Source organism: Notothenia rossii (genome assembly GCF_949606895.1).
Source record: "Notothenia rossii genome assembly, chromosome: 1".
Lineage (NCBI taxonomy): Eukaryota > Metazoa > Chordata > Actinopteri > Perciformes > Nototheniidae > Notothenia > Notothenia rossii.
Window position 1 is genome coordinate 27,103,768 of NC_136912.1, and position 18,956 is coordinate 27,122,723.

At 38.7% G+C, this 18,956-nt stretch overlaps 1 protein-coding gene across 1 annotated transcript in view; it reads left to right on the forward strand.

The window, feature by feature from the left end:
* Positions 1-530: 530 nt before the first annotated feature.
* pnpla6 (patatin-like phospholipase domain containing 6) overlaps positions 531-18,956 on the forward strand; it is a 35,063-nt gene continuing 16,637 nt past the window's right edge. The window contains exons 1-20 of the mRNA XM_079692323.1: positions 531-599; positions 4,778-4,866; positions 7,553-7,630; positions 8,093-8,146; positions 8,374-8,461; positions 8,558-8,640; positions 8,769-8,860; positions 8,976-9,116; positions 10,646-10,805; positions 10,933-11,013; positions 12,861-12,989; positions 13,169-13,249; positions 13,551-13,686; positions 13,819-13,893; positions 14,783-14,883; positions 15,396-15,575; positions 16,677-16,754; positions 17,341-17,546; positions 17,957-18,088; positions 18,195-18,318. Coding sequence (XP_079548449.1) covers positions 4,819-4,866; positions 7,553-7,630; positions 8,093-8,146; positions 8,374-8,461; positions 8,558-8,640; positions 8,769-8,860; positions 8,976-9,116; positions 10,646-10,805; positions 10,933-11,013; positions 12,861-12,989; positions 13,169-13,249; positions 13,551-13,686; positions 13,819-13,893; positions 14,783-14,883; positions 15,396-15,575; positions 16,677-16,754; positions 17,341-17,546; positions 17,957-18,088; positions 18,195-18,318 — 2,067 coding nt within the window. The 5' untranslated portion in view covers positions 531-599; positions 4,778-4,818. The remainder of the gene's footprint in view (positions 600-4,777; positions 4,867-7,552; positions 7,631-8,092; positions 8,147-8,373; positions 8,462-8,557; positions 8,641-8,768; positions 8,861-8,975; positions 9,117-10,645; positions 10,806-10,932; positions 11,014-12,860; positions 12,990-13,168; positions 13,250-13,550; positions 13,687-13,818; positions 13,894-14,782; positions 14,884-15,395; positions 15,576-16,676; positions 16,755-17,340; positions 17,547-17,956; positions 18,089-18,194; positions 18,319-18,956) is intronic.

Consider the following 18,956-nt stretch of genomic DNA (forward strand, 5'->3'; position numbering starts at 1 on the left):
TGACTTGCAGAATAATGCTATCCTCTTGGGTTTATAACTGTAGCCAGTACCACTGTACGATAATATGTTTCCAAGGCTTGAGCTATTGAGCTTATATAGAAATAAATAAATACATTACCTAAGAGTTGTTGGCTAATTTAATAAGTAGACGTGTTGATGAAGACCTCTGAGTACAGAGGTCGGGTATATAAAGTAATTGAAATGTATTATCTGTGATCAGTAATATAAAGCTTAAATTAAATTCACATACAGTGTTTTGTATGTTCAAACTTGCCCGTGTGTCTCATGTCGAAGTCCGAATAAAACGCTCAAAAGGTTACCTGCAGTTATAGACAAATGCAATATGTCCTGATGTTACCCAATCGGCGATGTACTGGCTGTCTTCCACAAAAATGATTGGAAAGACACTCTTTATTTACATGTATGTGGGTGGAATATACACCATTCCCCAAAAATAGGCGTTTTGATTGGCCCATCTTTACAGCTTCTCAGTTGATTGGCTACAATTCTGGTGGAAGGAAAACGGGAGGGGCTTCATCAGTGATTTCCCTTGTATGTTATTTGAGTCAGTGCCGATTGACGGGAGTCTATCAGATCAGGTAAATGCATTCTTGAAACGGCTATGTATTATTTGATGACATATTGTTAGTATGACAAATGTAAGCTCACGGTCGTGTCATTTATTGACCGTTTTATTTTCGCGTTTTTGTGTTTACCGCGCAGTGAAAACAGGGGCCACCCCTTCAAGTGTGTGTCAATAACGGTATGATTGCTGCTGCGGAGGTCAAAAAGACAACCCAAATGTTATTCAACATAAATGATGGCTTTGAGGTGCTTTACTTCCACATCCGCGATGATGACCACAGGAAACAGACATCAGTAGCATCGAAAGCTAGCTAACGTTACGGTTACCCAGTGACAGCGCTAGCTGCAGGGATTACGATATGGATGGGATATTCAGGCAGGTGCCCTCTGCCCTGGACGCTGGAGAGTTATTGTGATTGCTATTTTCAACCCACGAATCTTACAAAATACTAACAAATAATACTACCACATTTGCTTAACGTTTCCCAAGGCTGAAATCACACATTTAACACTTGTCCGAATATAAACAATAAGGCCTAACTATATCTATGTATCCACAATCCCCTGTGTGCTTCCTTTGCCCGTTAGCTAGCTTAGCTAACTGTACACCACTGCGTCAAACACTCAACATCAATACACCCATGCGAGTAGCCTATACGAACTACTCCTGCGAATTAGCAACATTACGTATTTCGTGTCGTAGCTTGAGGTTTATTGGTAGAAAATTATACAATTGTTTTAGTTTTCTGTTAAGTGGTTCCCTGCGTTTCGTATGTGTTTACAACTGAACAATCCTGCCATGGGATTTACGAGATGTCAGTAAATCAACACCTCTGTGAGGTGCAAAACTATTTGGACAGGGGGAATTATGAGATCATGTCAAACCTCTGAGTTGACCTTGGTCAGAAGTTTGCTGATGCCTGTATGTTGTTGTGTTATGTTGTCTTTTCTTATAGTTTTATTAAAATCTGTCTCCATAAAGTGTGAAGTGTACAGTTGGCTAAACCTTCAGGGTCAAAGGTGATAGTCCAGCACAGTGTTAAAAGTAGCACATTCAACCAAATAAATGTTCATCTGTGGTTGTCTTCTTGCACTGGCACTGCAACATCCTTCAAATGTGGATATAGTGCAGAGTCACAGTAATGGCTTTACCTTGTGGCAGACATTTTCCAGCCATACATATTCCTAAAAGGGGGTTTAAAATGCATCATCATACAGGCACGTTTTTGTGAATATCATGGCCTGGAGGGTGTATTGTGTTAGGTGAAAACAGACATGGCTGTGTTAGTAGTTGGCCCAGGTCTGCCCCTGGACTGAAGAGTCAACACTAGCTTCATTGTACATAGAGGACAATGAGAATAGGCCTGCATGGAGAGAGGCACTGCTAGGAGGCTAATGCGTTGCTTATAGTCTCATTTCCGGGGATAACAGGCCTGTGCTTTTCTTACAGTTGTATCACCACACTTGATGCTATATACAGAGAAAAGAGAGACAATCTGAGGCAAAGTGTAATGTGAAGCAACATGTTTTGAGTAATAGCAAGTACGTTTTGTTACATCGCTTGCTGCGATAGCCGACTCTGCTACAAGAGGCAGAGTAAGACATGTTTTACAAGAGCACTACATATAACAGTTATATCCCAAAATCTACAAGCTTGTTTTTGGAAAGGCAATTTTAAAAATAGTAAAAGATTTGATAAATATGCCTGCCCATTGCTGACATTTGGCTGGTGTTGATTTTGCACTCTAAGATTGAAAGCATGGTGACAGCTTTCAGTGTCAAACACACTTTTATTATAATTTACTTTATTTTATTAATTTGCACTCTGCATTAAAAGACAACTTGTATACGAGAATGTCATTTAACAATTTCTGAAAAATAATGAAGACCATATTATAACCTTTTTATGATTAATCAATATTGGAAAATTAAGTCAAATGTTTTAATTTTCAAATGCACTTCAATATAATATATTTTGGTTATAAATAAGTGTGCTTGAAGTGGTGATTCCCTCGCAGCAGCCTCCTGTTCTGTTTGTGTGTGACTCACAGGGGTACTTCATGTAACATGACACTGCATCCTCACCCTTTCACTGCTTTAGTTTCATCCATGCAGCAGTTCAGCCACCCTCTCCCAGCCACAGATGTTATAGATTTCAGCAGTAAATACATCAGACAAGGGATGCAGCTGATGCCAGTCTGTGTTGTTACCTCATAATCAGTCTGGACAATGTTGGGGACATTGCTGGTATCATTGGCAAATATGTTCTTTAATAAACCTTTTAACAGTCAATATAAGCACAACACATCATTATTTTACATTGAATGTCAGATAAGAGCTGAAGCCTTCAATAAATTGATGGCTTTTAATTGGAAAAACTGAATTGACGGTAATTGGAAATTCATTCAGTTTTAGGCACACATACTAAAAGAAAAACATTAAACCTTGAACCGTCTTCCTAAATGAAATGATAAGCGTCTTTTCTTTGTTTCATTTCATTGTGAATTGAAATGTATGAAGTTGATGGACATTTGTTTTACTATTCCTAATGACTTTTTTTGAAGGATTTATTTAATTACCAGTTAATTTAATGTTTATCAAAGGGCTGTAGATAATCATTCTTGATAATTTTGCCGTAAAATTACTGAAAAAGACATTGTCAAAAATAATAATCAAATGAACAACTTAACATTAGTTGGTTCTGAAGTTAGTCATTTTATTAGCAGTATACACCAAGAGCAACTGAAGTACAGTGTTTATAAATCAATGCATTATAATGTAATGCCAGAGGAGATGCAATCACTATACATTATCCTTATTTACCAATATGAACATGCACTAAAACATCTTTAAATACCTAAGACACAGAACAAGAGGCTTGTTGTAACTTCTACGGCTATGGTAATGACTTTTCTCTAATGGTCTTGAAGTGTTGGCTATTAGCCATGAGACGCTTTCTTGTTTAGAGGCTTCTTCGCTCTGCTGCTGTATCCTACTTTGTATGCCCTCAGCACACATGGAGTGTCTTGTTAGCCCAATAGTTTACCCTCCAGCCTCACTTCTGCTGGTGTAGGAGTGGGAAATCGGTGGACCTCAACGAGCTAAGCTAGCATTAGCTGTTTATTTGTTCATAGGCAGTGAATGAAGCTTGTGTCCCAGCTCCAGCACATAAGCCCGTGTCAGCTGAATCCGTCTGTACTGGCAGAGAGGTGGTATGTAGCCATCCTCGATGAACTTTGGCAATTATTGCCTCTCAGCACAATGTCACAGTTATCAGAGGCAGAGACATCAAGCCGTCGGCTATAGGGAAACCTCTCCATTAACCGCAATTTCTTACACATATTAATATACATTTTATTGTATTGCACTGTTGGTGGAGCCTGTGACCTAAGATTTTCATCGTCATAACTACACTGTAGCTATGTACGTATGACTAATAAAAGCCTTGAACCTTGAACATGCTCACAGGTTTAAAAAAGAGAAATTGTACAGGAAAACCATGCCTACAAACACTTTTTTATTATGCTGCCCTAAATGCTTTCTCTGAATCCCCAATAGAAGCACCGAAGATGAATTGGGACAGTAAGGAGACCATTCTGGGATAAAAAGATGGGAAGGGGTTACCATCTGGAACGTTTTTCTATCTGTTATCTCGATAGCTTGCTGTGTGTGTGACAGAGACTTAGCCTTGACTAGTGTCCTCCCTCGTGTGCTGCTGTAGGATGCAATCATTTGATCCCTCTCTGATTCTAATGCTCGGTTAAACGGATTTTAAGTAGAGATTAAGTCTGTTTCAACCAGACAATTGAGAATATAAACAGTTGTTTTTTAATCCCCTGCTTCATATTCTCTTTCTGGTTAAACATGTTTTTCTTTACAGCAGCTTAAAGCAATTATGTGTTTGTTTGTGTGCATGTATGTCCCTGTTACAATGTTATATGTTCCTAATAGGAGTACAAACTATGCTGAGTTAATTGTGTAGTTCACAATGAGAAAGCTCTAAATAGCCAGTGAGTGGATGTTTGTTAATGTTAAGTACCTAGAAGCAAGGTAACATCTATCCATGGATACAAATGAAAAGTCAGGAAAATATTTACATTTCCTAAGCAAACATTCAACTATTCACCCGTGTTTTTTCTACTGTGACATGCCACAAGGTCAGTTTTGTAATCATGTTTGTCTTTGTTTCCAGTGGCCGTTGATGGACCATCCCTATGAAGAAACAGGGTGACAATGGGACAGAGTACCTCAGAACAAGAGGTCCAAGGAGACACGCAAGAGGTTGGTTTTTCACTAGTATATGCATATTTAATAAAAAAAACAAAAAAGTGAGCAATCGAGTTTAGCTACAAAAAAAGTAAATATTCCATGTGCCAAATAGAAGTCAGTAAGTGGGCTAACATAAATTGTATAGCTGACAAGTGTCATCCTTTATAAGGGTGAAGTGAAATGCCTGTTTCAGACACACAGACGATCAGTCACAAGTTGTACATATAAAACGTGAACAGACAGTGATCTTACACAAAATACTGTGTAGCAGTCCACAAGCACAAAAGACTGCACAAGCATCCTATATTATTAGTTAATGAAAACTTGCATTTAGGTTATGTATGGAGCTAATTTCCTGCCATAACTCCACAAACAAACTAAACAGGTTTGCCAAATGCCTCATGATTCACTAACAAAGACAATGTGGTTTGCAAATACAAAACACCCTCTACAAACTAATGCATTTAGTTTTGCAAAGAAAAAACTTATCTATCAAACAAACACAAAACATTTTTTCTAATAAATCATGTTTCAGAGACAAATTCAGCATAGGTTTTTATAAGTTCTACACATTTTCCACAAGAACTTGTGGTAACAAATATTTGTATCACTCATTGAATATAGCAGGAAAGAAAATGAAGAGTGCAGAATCGCTGTATGGTTTAAATCTCCTTAGTTACAATGTTGTCCATTTTAGACAAATGCTTATCATATGTACAGCCCTAATAACATTCATTTTCTGTGCTCAATATGTGTCTTGGCTGTTTTCGTTGTGATCGCTAAATACGCCTTGTTTATAATATTATCACTATAACACTGACCCAGATCGCTGGATCGCTAGAAACACCGCTGTCATCAGGCTGGCAAGGGCTGTTCCATGCTCTGCTCAACCTCCCGGCGGGAGGCTCCCGCCTTCCCCAATGGACTCAGTAGCGCCCCCTGCTGCCGTGGAGCATGTGCCAGCCAAGGCGGGATATTACTGCCAAAAGTCACGTGACTTTTGGCAGTAATATTCCACCGTGAGAAGAAACAGTTTTGTACTTGTAAAAAAAAGTGTTGTGGTTGTAAGAAAAACGTAGTACTTGTAAAACCTATGCTGAATTTGTCTCTGAAACATGATTAATTAGAAAAATGGTATGTGTTTATTTGATAGATACGTTTTTTTTTTGCAAAACTAAATTTGTAGATGGTGTTTTGTATTTGCAAACCACATTGTGTTTGTTAGTGAATCATGAGGCATTTGTAAAAACCTGTTTAGTTTGTTTGTGGAGTTATGGCAGGAAATTAGCTCCATCGTTATGTCCCAATCACAGCACAGCACACAATAGCAGCTTATAACAGCAAACTGCTGTACCGGCAAACTCAACATTGACCTGATGAATTTGGCTGCTAAACTCAAATTCAAACCCCAGATCATAATATTCCCATAAGGAAGAAGCCCTCCTTTTATTTGTAGTTTATTTTCAAAAATCAAATTTTAGCATATCTTTTATTTATGGCTGACTGTTAGCTTGCAAGTCTAATATATTGCAAATGCTCCTGCTTTGAAAATAACTTTCCCAGACATTAGCCCTACGATGTACATTATAAAGCGTCTCTAAATCGACCGAAAGCTAAGAAGAATGACCAGATCTGTAAGGCTCGGTCTGAACTTAACATGACAAATATTTTCTCTAAATGAGAATTCTAAGCAAACATTAGGAAAATAAATATAATAACCTAAAGCTAGAAATCGATTCTGATAATCAACCCATCACTTCCTGTTATGTGACGTATTGTGATGTCTTCACACGCATAGCTCTTCATGTTAAGATTTCCACTAGTGTTTTAGTAACAGACTTTCAATTGATAGGAGACATCACCTTTAAACTGTGAATTGCCCACGTGAACACTTTCCACACTTACACTTTGATTCACAAACTGCATTGCTCCTATAAGCCTCCAGTTACAGTGTATTTATGTGTGCACATCCTTTCTGTGCACTCATTGAATATTCCCCAGTGCCTTTTACTGCCTTAGCTCCTCACACTAATCAATATCCACTGATAACAGACATGTTGTTTCTTTGGCTGTCAGCCAAGACACTAAAAACATATTACTCTTGCACACTCATACTGGAGTGAAACAAACAAGCTTATCTTGGCTACAGGATCTCCACTCCCTTAACTGACAGTCTTGTTTAGAGAATTACTTAGTTCAATGTTTGCTGAACTTTACTGATAAAAAGTCATTCATCAAGCTAAATGAAAAATCTACTCAGCTTTTTAAGAGTATTCTTCCTCTGTGTAGTTGCTGGGAGGCTATGCACATGAATAGGAACACAACATTTTGATCCTTTTCTTTCTTTCATGCTTTGTTGCGTTCTGTCTCTCTGCCTCGCATAAATCCAGCTCCATCAGTTTTTATTATGTCTTGTCGTCATCTCATGGAGCCTTGTTTGTAGGTAGTGAGGCTACACCCCCTATAGCAGCACAAGACCATATTACCCCCTACATCCAAATGTGACTGAATAAAACAAATCCATCAGCTATTTCAAGGTCAAACTACATTAACACTGGATTGACCCACATTAGGGGGGCCATGGGTCATATGCAAATGTTATCTTGTAGAGTGATCAGCAGACTTTGACCTTTCTGTAGGAATTCAGACGAGTCAGACGATGATGTGATTTTTTTTTTCCTTCTATCTTTATTATCAGGTCCAGTTCGTCCCCACTGACATAGACAATGGACCAAGCGAAGCAGATACAACACCTGCTTTATTTGAGGAAGCAAACGTGAGTTTTTAAATCTCTACTTTTTTGAAAATACAGTTTTTTTTTTTTCAAACATTACTGTTGTTCTTGATCAAAAATAGTTTAATCTAGGTGTTTCATATGTAGTGGGCTCCTATCGTCTCCCAACACTCATCGCCTGGACCTTGCCCCTAGGGCCGGGCAATATAAGTTATGATACCAATGTTGTGATTGGAGACTGGAAATAGATATCTGGATATTGCAAAAGTTTATTTTCAACCCTGAATTACAATAAATGGATGTTCTTGGACTGTTCAAACTGTTCTATTACTTGACTTATATCAACATAACTGATATTTATTAATTATAACATCGTCTTAATATTTTCTTAAAGCAGTTGTCAACCATTACAATATTGTTGCAAAATCACTGTTGCAGCTGTTGCCATTGGGTATGCTATTAAAGCGGCTGCTTGTAATCCTCTGTATTTTTCTGTTACACTAGGATGGGTTTAATAACATCAAGACATTTGTTGAGGAGGAACTACAGTCGAGCATGGTAAGTGCAGCAAATTGTATTAATGCCATACATGTTTTCCCATAGATAGCCAGAACATATAATGTAGCTCTGGAGTATTTAGAAAGCACAAAGATATAGATGATTTAATAAAGTCATTCTTTGACCTTAAAAACATCAAAGTAAATATAATATAAGTGAATCAGTCATCAGATTGTTGACCTTGTAAACACATCCACTCTCCTCTTCTCTTCTTCTTTTCTGTGCAGATGGTGGGGATGGTGATTGGTGCGGGCATCGCCATAGTGCTCATTGCCATCCTCATCTTCTTCATCTTGCGAAGGATCCAGCTTCGAAGTCAGTATCTGCTAAGAATCCAATCTCACCATGCATTGAGAATATGTAAAAATAGTAATGTGTTTTGAAGGTTTTATGTCATTTCTTATTTTTCAGACATAGAAGCTCAGCAGGCCCCCAAATACCGCTTTCGCAAGAGGGACAAAGTAATGTTCTACGGCCGAAAGATCATGCGTAAAGTGAGTGTTTGGATGACAGAAAATGATAATACTCAATAAGCAAGCCTGCACGTCTGTGTTGTAGTTATCACAGGCTGCTTTTGGCAATATATAAGGGCTATTTTTATAACCAACATGTCTCTCAACAGGTCTCACAGTCTACCTCTTCCCTGGTGGGTACATCCTCTTCCTCTCGGCCGCGCCTAAAGAAGAAGCAGAAGATGCTCAACATTGCCAAAAAGTAAATAAGAAAGCTTTCTCTTAACAACAGAAAAACTTCTACTGAAAGTTCACTGTAAGAAGTTCACACACTTTCCCATCCCCTCCTCATATTACACTGTCCTTCTGCTGTGCAGGATCCTGCGCTTCAAGAAGGAGGTGCCAATCCTGCAGGCCAAGGAGCCCCCTCCCTCAGTGCTGGAGGCGGACCTCACTGAGTTTGATGTGGCCAACTCACACCTCCCCTCCGAGGTGCTGTACATGCTGAAAAATGTCCGGTAGGTTTATCTTCTTTTTTCATGTCTATGATTGTTTTATTTTTAGGGGAGTTCATCTTCAACTTCAACTTCTTTTCTATACTTGAAAAAGTGATATTATATGATTCACATGCACAACACACAAATATAAGCCAAATGGTCACATTTATTCATTCAAAAACAAAAACACACTTTTTTTTCTTAAAATGTAATTTTTTCAAAAACATTTTATTTCTCTAAATTATGGTAATTTCAAAATAAATTGTACAAAGAAAATCTGTAAAACTAGAATAATGTTAACTCTGCTAGGTTTTCTTCTGACAGTAATGCTTGACACCGCACAATCCTTCACTTGCTAAAACATGTCTGTACACAGAGATGGGGTCGTTACTAAAAAAAAGTAATATATTACATATTACTTAAAAAAAAAAGTAATATATTACACTACTTCGTTACTCTCTACATAAAGTAACTCGTTACTTTACTCGTTACTTTACTCGTTACTTTACTCGTTACTTTACTCGTTACTTTACTCGTTACTTTACTCGTTACTTTACTCGCAGGGCCGGCCCGCCCCTCCCTACAGGCAGATCACGCAGACTGCGTCGCACCTACAGTGTAAACGCACCACAGTTTTGCCTCTGCGAGACAGATAGCTCCTGAATGTTTTCCTATCTGACCATGGCTGTCCTCTGTCTCCTGCTGTGTGTATTTTGCGCAGTATATCTCTGAACGATGGTGATTCCACTGTGCAAATGGGCAACATTTCCTCTACTCTGAAGGATGCTACAAGCCTGTCCATCTCTGCTTTGGTTACCGGTCCTCCAAATTCAAATTTTTGTTGCCTCTGGGTCGGCGGCGGCGCACTCACAACATCCTCACTCTGGGTTCGGGGGTCCTTAGCTATTAGCTTCACCTTAGCATGTGTTCTTTGCAGGTGCTGGTTGAGGCTTGACGTGGTGTTTACAGCAGTGGATAACAGCTTCAGGCCTGGATACAGTTTGCACCTCACCGTCACATTCCTGTCTATTCTTCAGACAAACTCAAAATAATGGGCATACCTCCACCCCTCGAAAGTTATCGCTGACTCAGCCATGTTTATGCAGCACTGCACGTGGAGATGTGGACGCGCAGATAACGTACATATAAACCTGCGGCGGAAACCCCTCTTGTCTGTCAGTGTGATTATGACTGATTTTTGTAAGTAACGAAGTAACGCGTGTAGGGGCAATGTTAGTAACTGTAGTGTGATTACTGAATTATAAAAGTAAAGCGTTACACTACTCCGTTACCGACAAAAGTAATATTATTATTATTATTACTTTGTAATGCGTTACACCCAATCTGTCTGTACACTACAGAGTTGAATTACTTGATTGATGGGCAACTCCTGTGAGGCACGAGACATGCCTTTGAGCTGCAGTTACCTAGCAAACTGTGTTCATTGAACACCCCTCATAGCTACAAAAATAATGAAGAAAAAGCATTTGAAACATACAATCATTACTGATTAGTTCACACATGACCTAACCTCCCTGTCTTCATTGCAGTGTGCTGGGTCACTTTGAGAAGCCCCTCTTCCTGGAGCTGTGTAAACACATGGTGTTTGTGCAGTACCAACAAGGGGAGTACGTCTTCAGGCCGGGACAGCCTGACAGCAGCATCTACGTGGTTCAGGATGGAAAACTAGAATTGTGCCTTACTGGAGCGGTATGCCTTGCTGATTGTTTATTTACTCAGTCCGAGCTTTTATGTCTATATCTGTTTAACTGTCTGTACCTCCTCAATTTCTTAGAAAAGCTTATGAACACAAGTTGCTTTTTTTTTGTCCTGTTAGGATGGCAAAGAAAGCGTGGTGAAGGAGGTCTATCCGGGAGACAGTGTCCACAGCCTCCTTAGCATCCTGGATGTCATCACAGTATGTCACACCGACTTGCTACACATTCAAATTACACATACATGTGGCTTTTATTGTTGGACCCCACACACCAACTTCCTTCTCATTGAGTCACAATCACCTGCTGACTCACTCATGTCCTTCACTAACATACACCTGACTTGTACATTCATCACATACATTGTAGTTGTTATATAGTGTACATTTAAAATGAAATAGTTATCTTTAATCTCTAGGATTATCATTAAAATGTTTGAAATAGATTGTTTTTGTATACTGATGTGTGATATGTTATGATTGATATCTTAATAAAACATTGTCACAAAGGAACAACAACATTATTACTTCAAGAATGGTCTAGAACAGGGGTGCCCAACCAGTCGTGGTCGATCACGGGGAGATTCCCAGTCGATCGCGAGATGTGTCTAAAAATAGAACAACAATATTCAGTTTTATCGTTAATGTCCTATAACGTAATCTTCTTGTGCCAGAATAATGCACTTGAACGCATCAAAGCTTTTTGATTGGCGTGATCCATGTATCGGGGGGTGGCTGGTGGGCAGTGGCACTAGTTTGCTGACTTTGCCCGTGACAACAGGAGTGACAGTCCGCACAAGCACAAGACCACAATTGACAGAAGCAAAAAAGCCCAAAATATATAATTTTCACTCCGAGTGGGAGGATGATTATTTTTGTATCTATTCCAATTCAAAGTCCATCTGTCTCATCTGCAATGCAAGCTTTATCGAAGAAGGGTAATTTAGGAGCGGCATTTCAAAACAGTGCACAAACGCTACGAGACGGAATTCCCTCCTAATTCTGCCTTACGCTCCCAAAAGGGGAGGGACCTGAAAGAACAGCTAAATGCACAGCAGTCCATTTTCACCAGGCCCAACAACAAGAGCAAGGCTGCTACCATAGCATCTTATCGTGTCAGTCACGTTCTTGAGAAACACATGAAGTCTTTCAAAGACGGCGAAGTTGTGAAAGAAGCATTCCTGGAGGCTGCAGACGCGCTTTTTGGGGACAGTAAAAATAACAGTAGCATTTCAACAGGTTTTTGATATAATAAAAACTCAAGTTAGATACCGTTATTAATCAGCTGTAAGTTTTAGTTTGTTTGAACTTATTCATTATAATTATTGTACAAAATGGTATAAGAATGCAAACATTAAGATCGGTTCTGTTTAAATTGATTATAGTCTATTATCAATTCAGGTTAAGAAACTTTGTTGCTTGCATCCTATTTTAAAGCCATTTCTTTTTATACTCTACTAAAATGCACAAAAAAAAAGGGTTTGATTCTATTAATTTTGTCTTTTTTATTGCACTTTGGCAGCAGATTCCTGTGTAGCTTCAGATCTGAGTTGTCTTATTAGTAAGCCTAATTTATACTTTTGTAGCAACACTATTTTTATATAATGGCAAATAAAGGTTATTTTCTTTTTTCCCTGTGTCATATGTGGCAGCACTGTTCAATGTTTCTTGAAAACATTACCCACTGTAGTATGTGACGCGTGAATAAACTCCAACTCTGTATCAACAACACTGTTGTGTAACTTCAGGTAAATACTTGTATATGTGTAGAAAGAGGTAATACAAAGTATCTGCAGTATTTTATGAAGTATTCATCGTACAAAGGTCAGTTTTATACAAGTAGAAGTGTGTATTTACCTGGTAGTAGGCTGTCAGTAATGGCTACGCCTCTCTATTTGGACTGGTAGATCTCGGCAGACTGGCAACTTTAAAAGTAGCTCTCGGTTCAAAAAAGGTTGGGCACCCCTGGTCTAGAATAAACAATCTCTCGCGTAAGAACTTATTAAAATATGAACATTTTCTGAAGTACTATGTGGGCTCTTTGTGTCCAGGGCCACCAGAAGCCTTACAGAACTGTTTCAGCACGGGCTGCAGAGGTTTCCACTGTTCTCCGTTTACCCGTAGAGGCCTTCCTTGCTATATTCGAGAAGTACCCTGAGAGCCTGGTGCGGGTAGTACAGGTGGGTTGTTGTGTGTTTAATTCTGTTGGTTCCTCTTTCTCCCTCTATCTTTCTCGCTCTAGTGTTCCTCTATCGTTCAGTAGAAATGTACGCAGTCATAAAACTGAAGTGGTTTTATAATGTTGTGTCAGTTCGCATCAATGTGAAAAAACGAATCACTTCCTGTTTTATTTGTTTAGATTATCATGGTTCGTCTCCAAAGAGTAACAGTCCTAGCCCTGCACAACTATCTCGGGCTCACCAATGAGCTCTTCAGCCATGTGAGTTAACACACACACACACACACACACACACACACACACACACACACACACACACACACACACACACACACACACACACACACACACACACACACACACACACACACAGCACACCAGACATTCCCATTGAAACATCTGCTGGTGATGTGGTTTGGCATTTTTCAGGAATTCAGCGCTATAAACTCAGCACACATGCTGTTTTTATTACAAATTGAGTTGCAATAAGCTAATGCTTTGTCTCTGTTTCACCTCTCCCCCATCTCACATCATACACATATAATTTGCAATGGTCCTGTAGGAAATGCAGCCCTCACGTCTTCCACCTCCATCTCCCCATCCAACTCGCACCAGTCCCATCCGGCATGTTAAGCGCTTCGGCAGCCTGACTGTGACAGAGGAGCATCGAGAAGCTGCCGTTAAGGGTGAAGCTACAGGTAGGGAGAAAAAGACAGATAGGAAATTATTATCTGTGTGAAATACAAATCTTAACTCTCTATTTCTGCCACCGTTTTGGGTTTAGTTTCTCTTTAAATTCCTTACCAGTTATTTTCTATATGTACCTACAGGAGGGGAACAAGGGAAGGAAGGAGCGACAGTGCCAACTCTCAGCAGGACCATCTCCATGCCTGTGGACATTGCCGGTGAGGGACTTCTGCCCCTGTTCACAGAGAGATCATTTTTTCTTAATGTTCTTCAGTTTCAGCTGTACGATGTGCTATTTTGAGAAGGCACTTGCGTAGAAACATTGCTGAGATGCCTGAGGGGAAGGGGTCAGAGTGGAAAGAAGATTTGTTGACAACGGCACCACAAAAGGGTCGGCTCCCGTGTCCTAATACCAACCCCTCAGCTCTTCTCATGTCATACCAATCTACAATAAACAACACGTACAGTACTTAGTTTCTGGGCATGTTCACGTCTGTCATATTGAAATCATTTTTAGTCAAGCTTTTACCCCCATTTAGTTTGCTTGTTTTTTTTATCTTGCTGTAGCTGCATGACAGGTTTTCCTCTCTTTTTCAAATGAAGCACAGTGCAATAAGAAGGACTTATCTTTACCCTCTGCAGGCATGACAACACAGTGTTAATGTTGAAACATGAGAACCAGCAGTGAAGTGAAACTGAGGGCAAACTACAGTCTCACCTTTTTTCACTAATTTGTTCACTCATTGATGAAGACAAAGGCAGACAGGTCCATTATCAAATAAAAATAAATTTATAAAAATTAGATTTAAAAAATGCAGAAGAAAGAAAAAAAAAGTGTTTATGAGTCTTCTTAGCTTACATACTGTTTGTGTCTGCATGAGCAATGAACTTGATATTTTAAAAAACAATTCTCAGCCATTGTGCTTTAGCAAAACATATTTGAAATAATCTGAATACGATCTTCAGAAAATTGCTCCATAATTCGATCTGTTTAAACATAATAACCTATCATTTCATAATAATATGGTGAAGTAGTATTTTTCCCCCTAACAACAAAAGCTGATTGTTGAATTAATACTGAATATCTCAATGTCTTTGTCTGTGCAGTTCTACAGACAGGCCTGAGATCGGACTTTGACATGGCGTACGAAAGGGGACGGATCTCTGTCTCTGCAGAGGATGGCAGCACTCCTCCTACGTTTACTCGGGTCAGTACACTGCAGACTCTTGAGAAACAAAGAAGATAAGGTTAATTTATCTTGTGACATAACATTGGGTAACTACAGCTAGGGTTGCAACATTTCGGGAATTTTCAAAGATGGAAACTTTCCATGGGAATTAACTGGGAATTTTCAAAATTGGTGGTGTTGCAGAAAAAAGACTTCCGCAGGGCATGAATAACAACAATCTTATCCAGTTTATTTAAATATTAACAAGTTTTTACTAGAAACGTTCTCATAATGCAATCATACTTTTTTTGTATTGTTTAAAACATAGAAGTTTTAAAAATATAAAAGTGGATTAAACATTAAAGTACGTTAAAAACACAGCAACATAGTATGTGATATTATCGAACACTTAATAGGTTGTAATTCTTAGTTAATCATCTCATCATTATTACTCATAGATCATTGATACTTTTTTGCAGGCGAAGCTCTCCCAATCTAAAAAGAAGTCATAGTTTATATTGAAAATGTTTCATGTTTGTGAACCATTGCAGTCTACATCCCAGGACCAGCGGGAGAGGAAGGTGACCGTAGACGAGGTTCCCTCAGGGATCTATCTGTATCCAGAGGAAGAGTCGGGAGTGGACAATATTTGTACACCTATATCAAGTCGATCCAATGCTGCTTTGTTTGAGGATGCTCAGAAAGAGATCCTCAAACTCATGAACATTGAGGTTTGTTTTTATTACTTTGCTTATTTATATTGTGTCTTTATTATATATTGGTATTAAATGGCACTTAAATAAAATACCAAATCCACTACAGAAGATGTAAAAACTGTAAGGCAACATTTGTTGTCAAATGCCGGTTTTAAGCTTTTTTTAAACAACTTGTATATATCAATTTATTTCATCATATACAGTATACTGTAGGACCCACTTTCCCGGATTAAGAAATAACACTAGGCTGATTACATTGTTATTTTTTGCATGAATGAACACATTGTCACTAATCACTCAGCAGCATCTGCTGACAGATTATAATGGGGAAAAGGGGTCAGACAGTAGGCCTACTATACAGGAGCTAGGCCTAGAGTATTGGGGGGCAGACTGTATATTACCATATTGGTAATATATGTAAGGGGGGAAAATGAGGTAACAGACTATGCATGCTAAATTAGCTTCATAAAACTTAAAATCCAGCAGATTTTAGATGGTGTCTGGTAGGAAGTTGTTAATACACATTTAATGAAACAAGCGGTAAACCCTCTCTGTGTGCCTCTTGGCGGTTATTTCTACACCTAATATTTCAAAACATCAGTGTCTGTGTAATGAGACCAAAGCATGATGCCTTAAAGGTATGTAAGTTTGAGAAACCGGCTCGAGATCGCTAGAATTTGAAAATACACGACCGGAGAAAATCTGCCACTTCCTTATAGAGCCCCTCCTCCAACACACACATGACCAATGAGGGCACGAGATAAGTTTGTGCACAGATGGAAGGCTGACAGGCAGGTAGGCCATCCAGTTACTTTAGCCGGGCCGGCTCAGATGATTGGTCGTGCTTTTTACAGTATTACGGCTTCCACAGATGACATTTTTTTATGGATTTTTTGTCAAAGCACTTAAAATATTCATTGCTATCGGGATGTTAAGAGCATTCCATGGAATATAACAAAAAGTGTATCTCGAGCCGGTTTCTCAAACTTACATACCCTACCTCTAAGTACATGTACAGATTTGTCTGCAGTTTAAGCTCCATGCAAGTAGAATGAAGACATTTAATCAAAAATGCTGCTTAATTGACCATTGTTTTTTCTTCTTTCTAAAATCTAGGACCCATCCTTGTTAAATGGGAAAGTGACTCTGCACCAAGCAAAAGCTGGAGCCGTCTTGGCCAGACAGGGAGACCAGGTAGCCTACTTAACACAATAATTACTGGACTCTTTTTGTAGACTCATAATAAACTTCAACTACAGAAGCAATGACATAAAGGAATACAAGGGGTCTCAAGTTAGGCAGCTTTGGAAACTGTAAAAAAAATGTTAAGCTGATTATGTAACCCCTAAAAATCCTTGTCATAGAACCTGCATAATATGTTAAAAAGGTCAAATAATCTACTCTGCTTTGAATGTCTTTACAAACAGTGTGGCAAATCCAATTTCTACAAATAATCCAGTTTTTTCAGTTTTCTTTGTATATATTTAACTAGTTTAAGAAGTTACACTTTATTTAAAAATGTTTAACTTACAAGTAATAGGCTATACAAATTAAATGTATTACTCTTTTTGCCACCTGTGTGTCTATATTTTATTTATTTTTTCATAATTTATTTTTTCAGATTCAGGATTTAATATGTATTTGCTGCACTTTGCCTTGTGTATGGCAGTAAAGTATAGTAGAAGTGGAAATAAACGCTAATCAAATACAATTTCAGATGTATGTAGTCAAGGCAAATCCTTTTCCTCCCTTCTTTCTTTTTTCTTCTTCTCTCTTTTAGGATGCAAGTCTCCACTTTGTCCTGTCAGGCTGTCTGCATGTCTACCAGCGAATGATTGACAAGCAGGAGGCCGTCTGCCTGTTTGTGACCCACCCGGGGGAGATGGTGGGCCAGCTCGCTGTGCTCACTGGAGAGCCCCTCATCTTCACCATCAAAGCCATCAGAGAGTGTACTTATGTCAAGATCTCAAAGTCAGATTTCTACGAGTGAGTCAATCTCTTTCAAAATTCACGAACAAGGAAAAAACCCTCAATTTTTTATTGAAGCTTTATGTACAACATGTTTTTGGGAATCCAATATCTGGATTGCGTCCTGGGACATATTATGTTTCATGTAAATACAACAACATAACAACTAACTCACCAACAAAAAATTACACTGATCATAATTACTAAAATTGTATGCAGGGCAAACAATGTAATTGCTCCCTTTTACAGTCTGCGACCCAGGTCTACTTAGAAACCTTCAGTAGTTTTTTAATAATAATTTTCCATTATTTCCTTCATAATTAGTTGAAATCATTATAATTTGAGCTATAAATGATCTGCTTCCAATCAGTATTGATACTGTACAGCCAGTATGGCTCACGTCTGTGCCTGTGTGCTGCCCCCTGCAGGATCATGAGGGAGCAGCCCAGCGTGGTGCTGAGTGCCGCTCACACCGTGGCTATCCGCATGTCCCCGTTCGTCAGGCAGATGGACTTTGCTATTGACTGGATGGCTGTGGAGGCTGGCAGAGCTCTCTACAGGTTTAGCAAATATTGAGCTTTCCTGTGCAAATTGATCTCGGTCAGTGTATTCATTTCCATGTATTGTCTTCTGTAATATCTGTGTTTCTTCTCTTCACATATACAGACAGGATGACCAGTCAGACTGCACCTACATTGTTCTGAATGGTCGTCTGCGTTCAGTTATCCGCAAGTCCAACGGCAAGAAGGAACTTGTTGGGGAATACGGCAGAGGAGACCTCATCGGAGTGGTGAGTCTTTCTCTCCTCAGTCAGAGAATTCTGCCTGCATGTCAAATAAATCTCAGCAAAATCAAATATTGAGCTAAAAGCAGATTGAAAAGGTAAAAATGGCTATCCATTTAATGTGTTGATAAGCTGTTATTGGGTATTTTTGTTTGAAGTTGATTACTATGTTGTCTGATTAGATGTAACCACACCCGGACAGTATAAATAAAAATGATTTCTTTACTAGATTGGTAGTTAAAACAGACACTGTATATTTCATATTTTGAAATATATTTATATAAAAATATAACGATTCCAATCAATGATGTAGGTTGATTGGTTATTTGTCTTTATATTCAACTTCTTACAACTGGCTTCCCACAGACCATTACACATTTTTAAAGGGCTTTAAATTAAACAATCTGAAAATATGGCCTTAATAGGTATTCAACTGTCATGTCTTTAAAAAGATAAGCAGTTGGAAATAGGATTTTCATCCCCAGTGGCATTAAAAAGACAAAACATTCTTAAATCCAACTAGCCTTAAAGAGCCTGTGACACGATTTCCCCCCATCATCCAAACCCATCAATTTGAGTAAATATTGTCCCCTTGAAAACCGTTACTGAACTGATTTTGGATATTTGTACTTTGATAACCATTA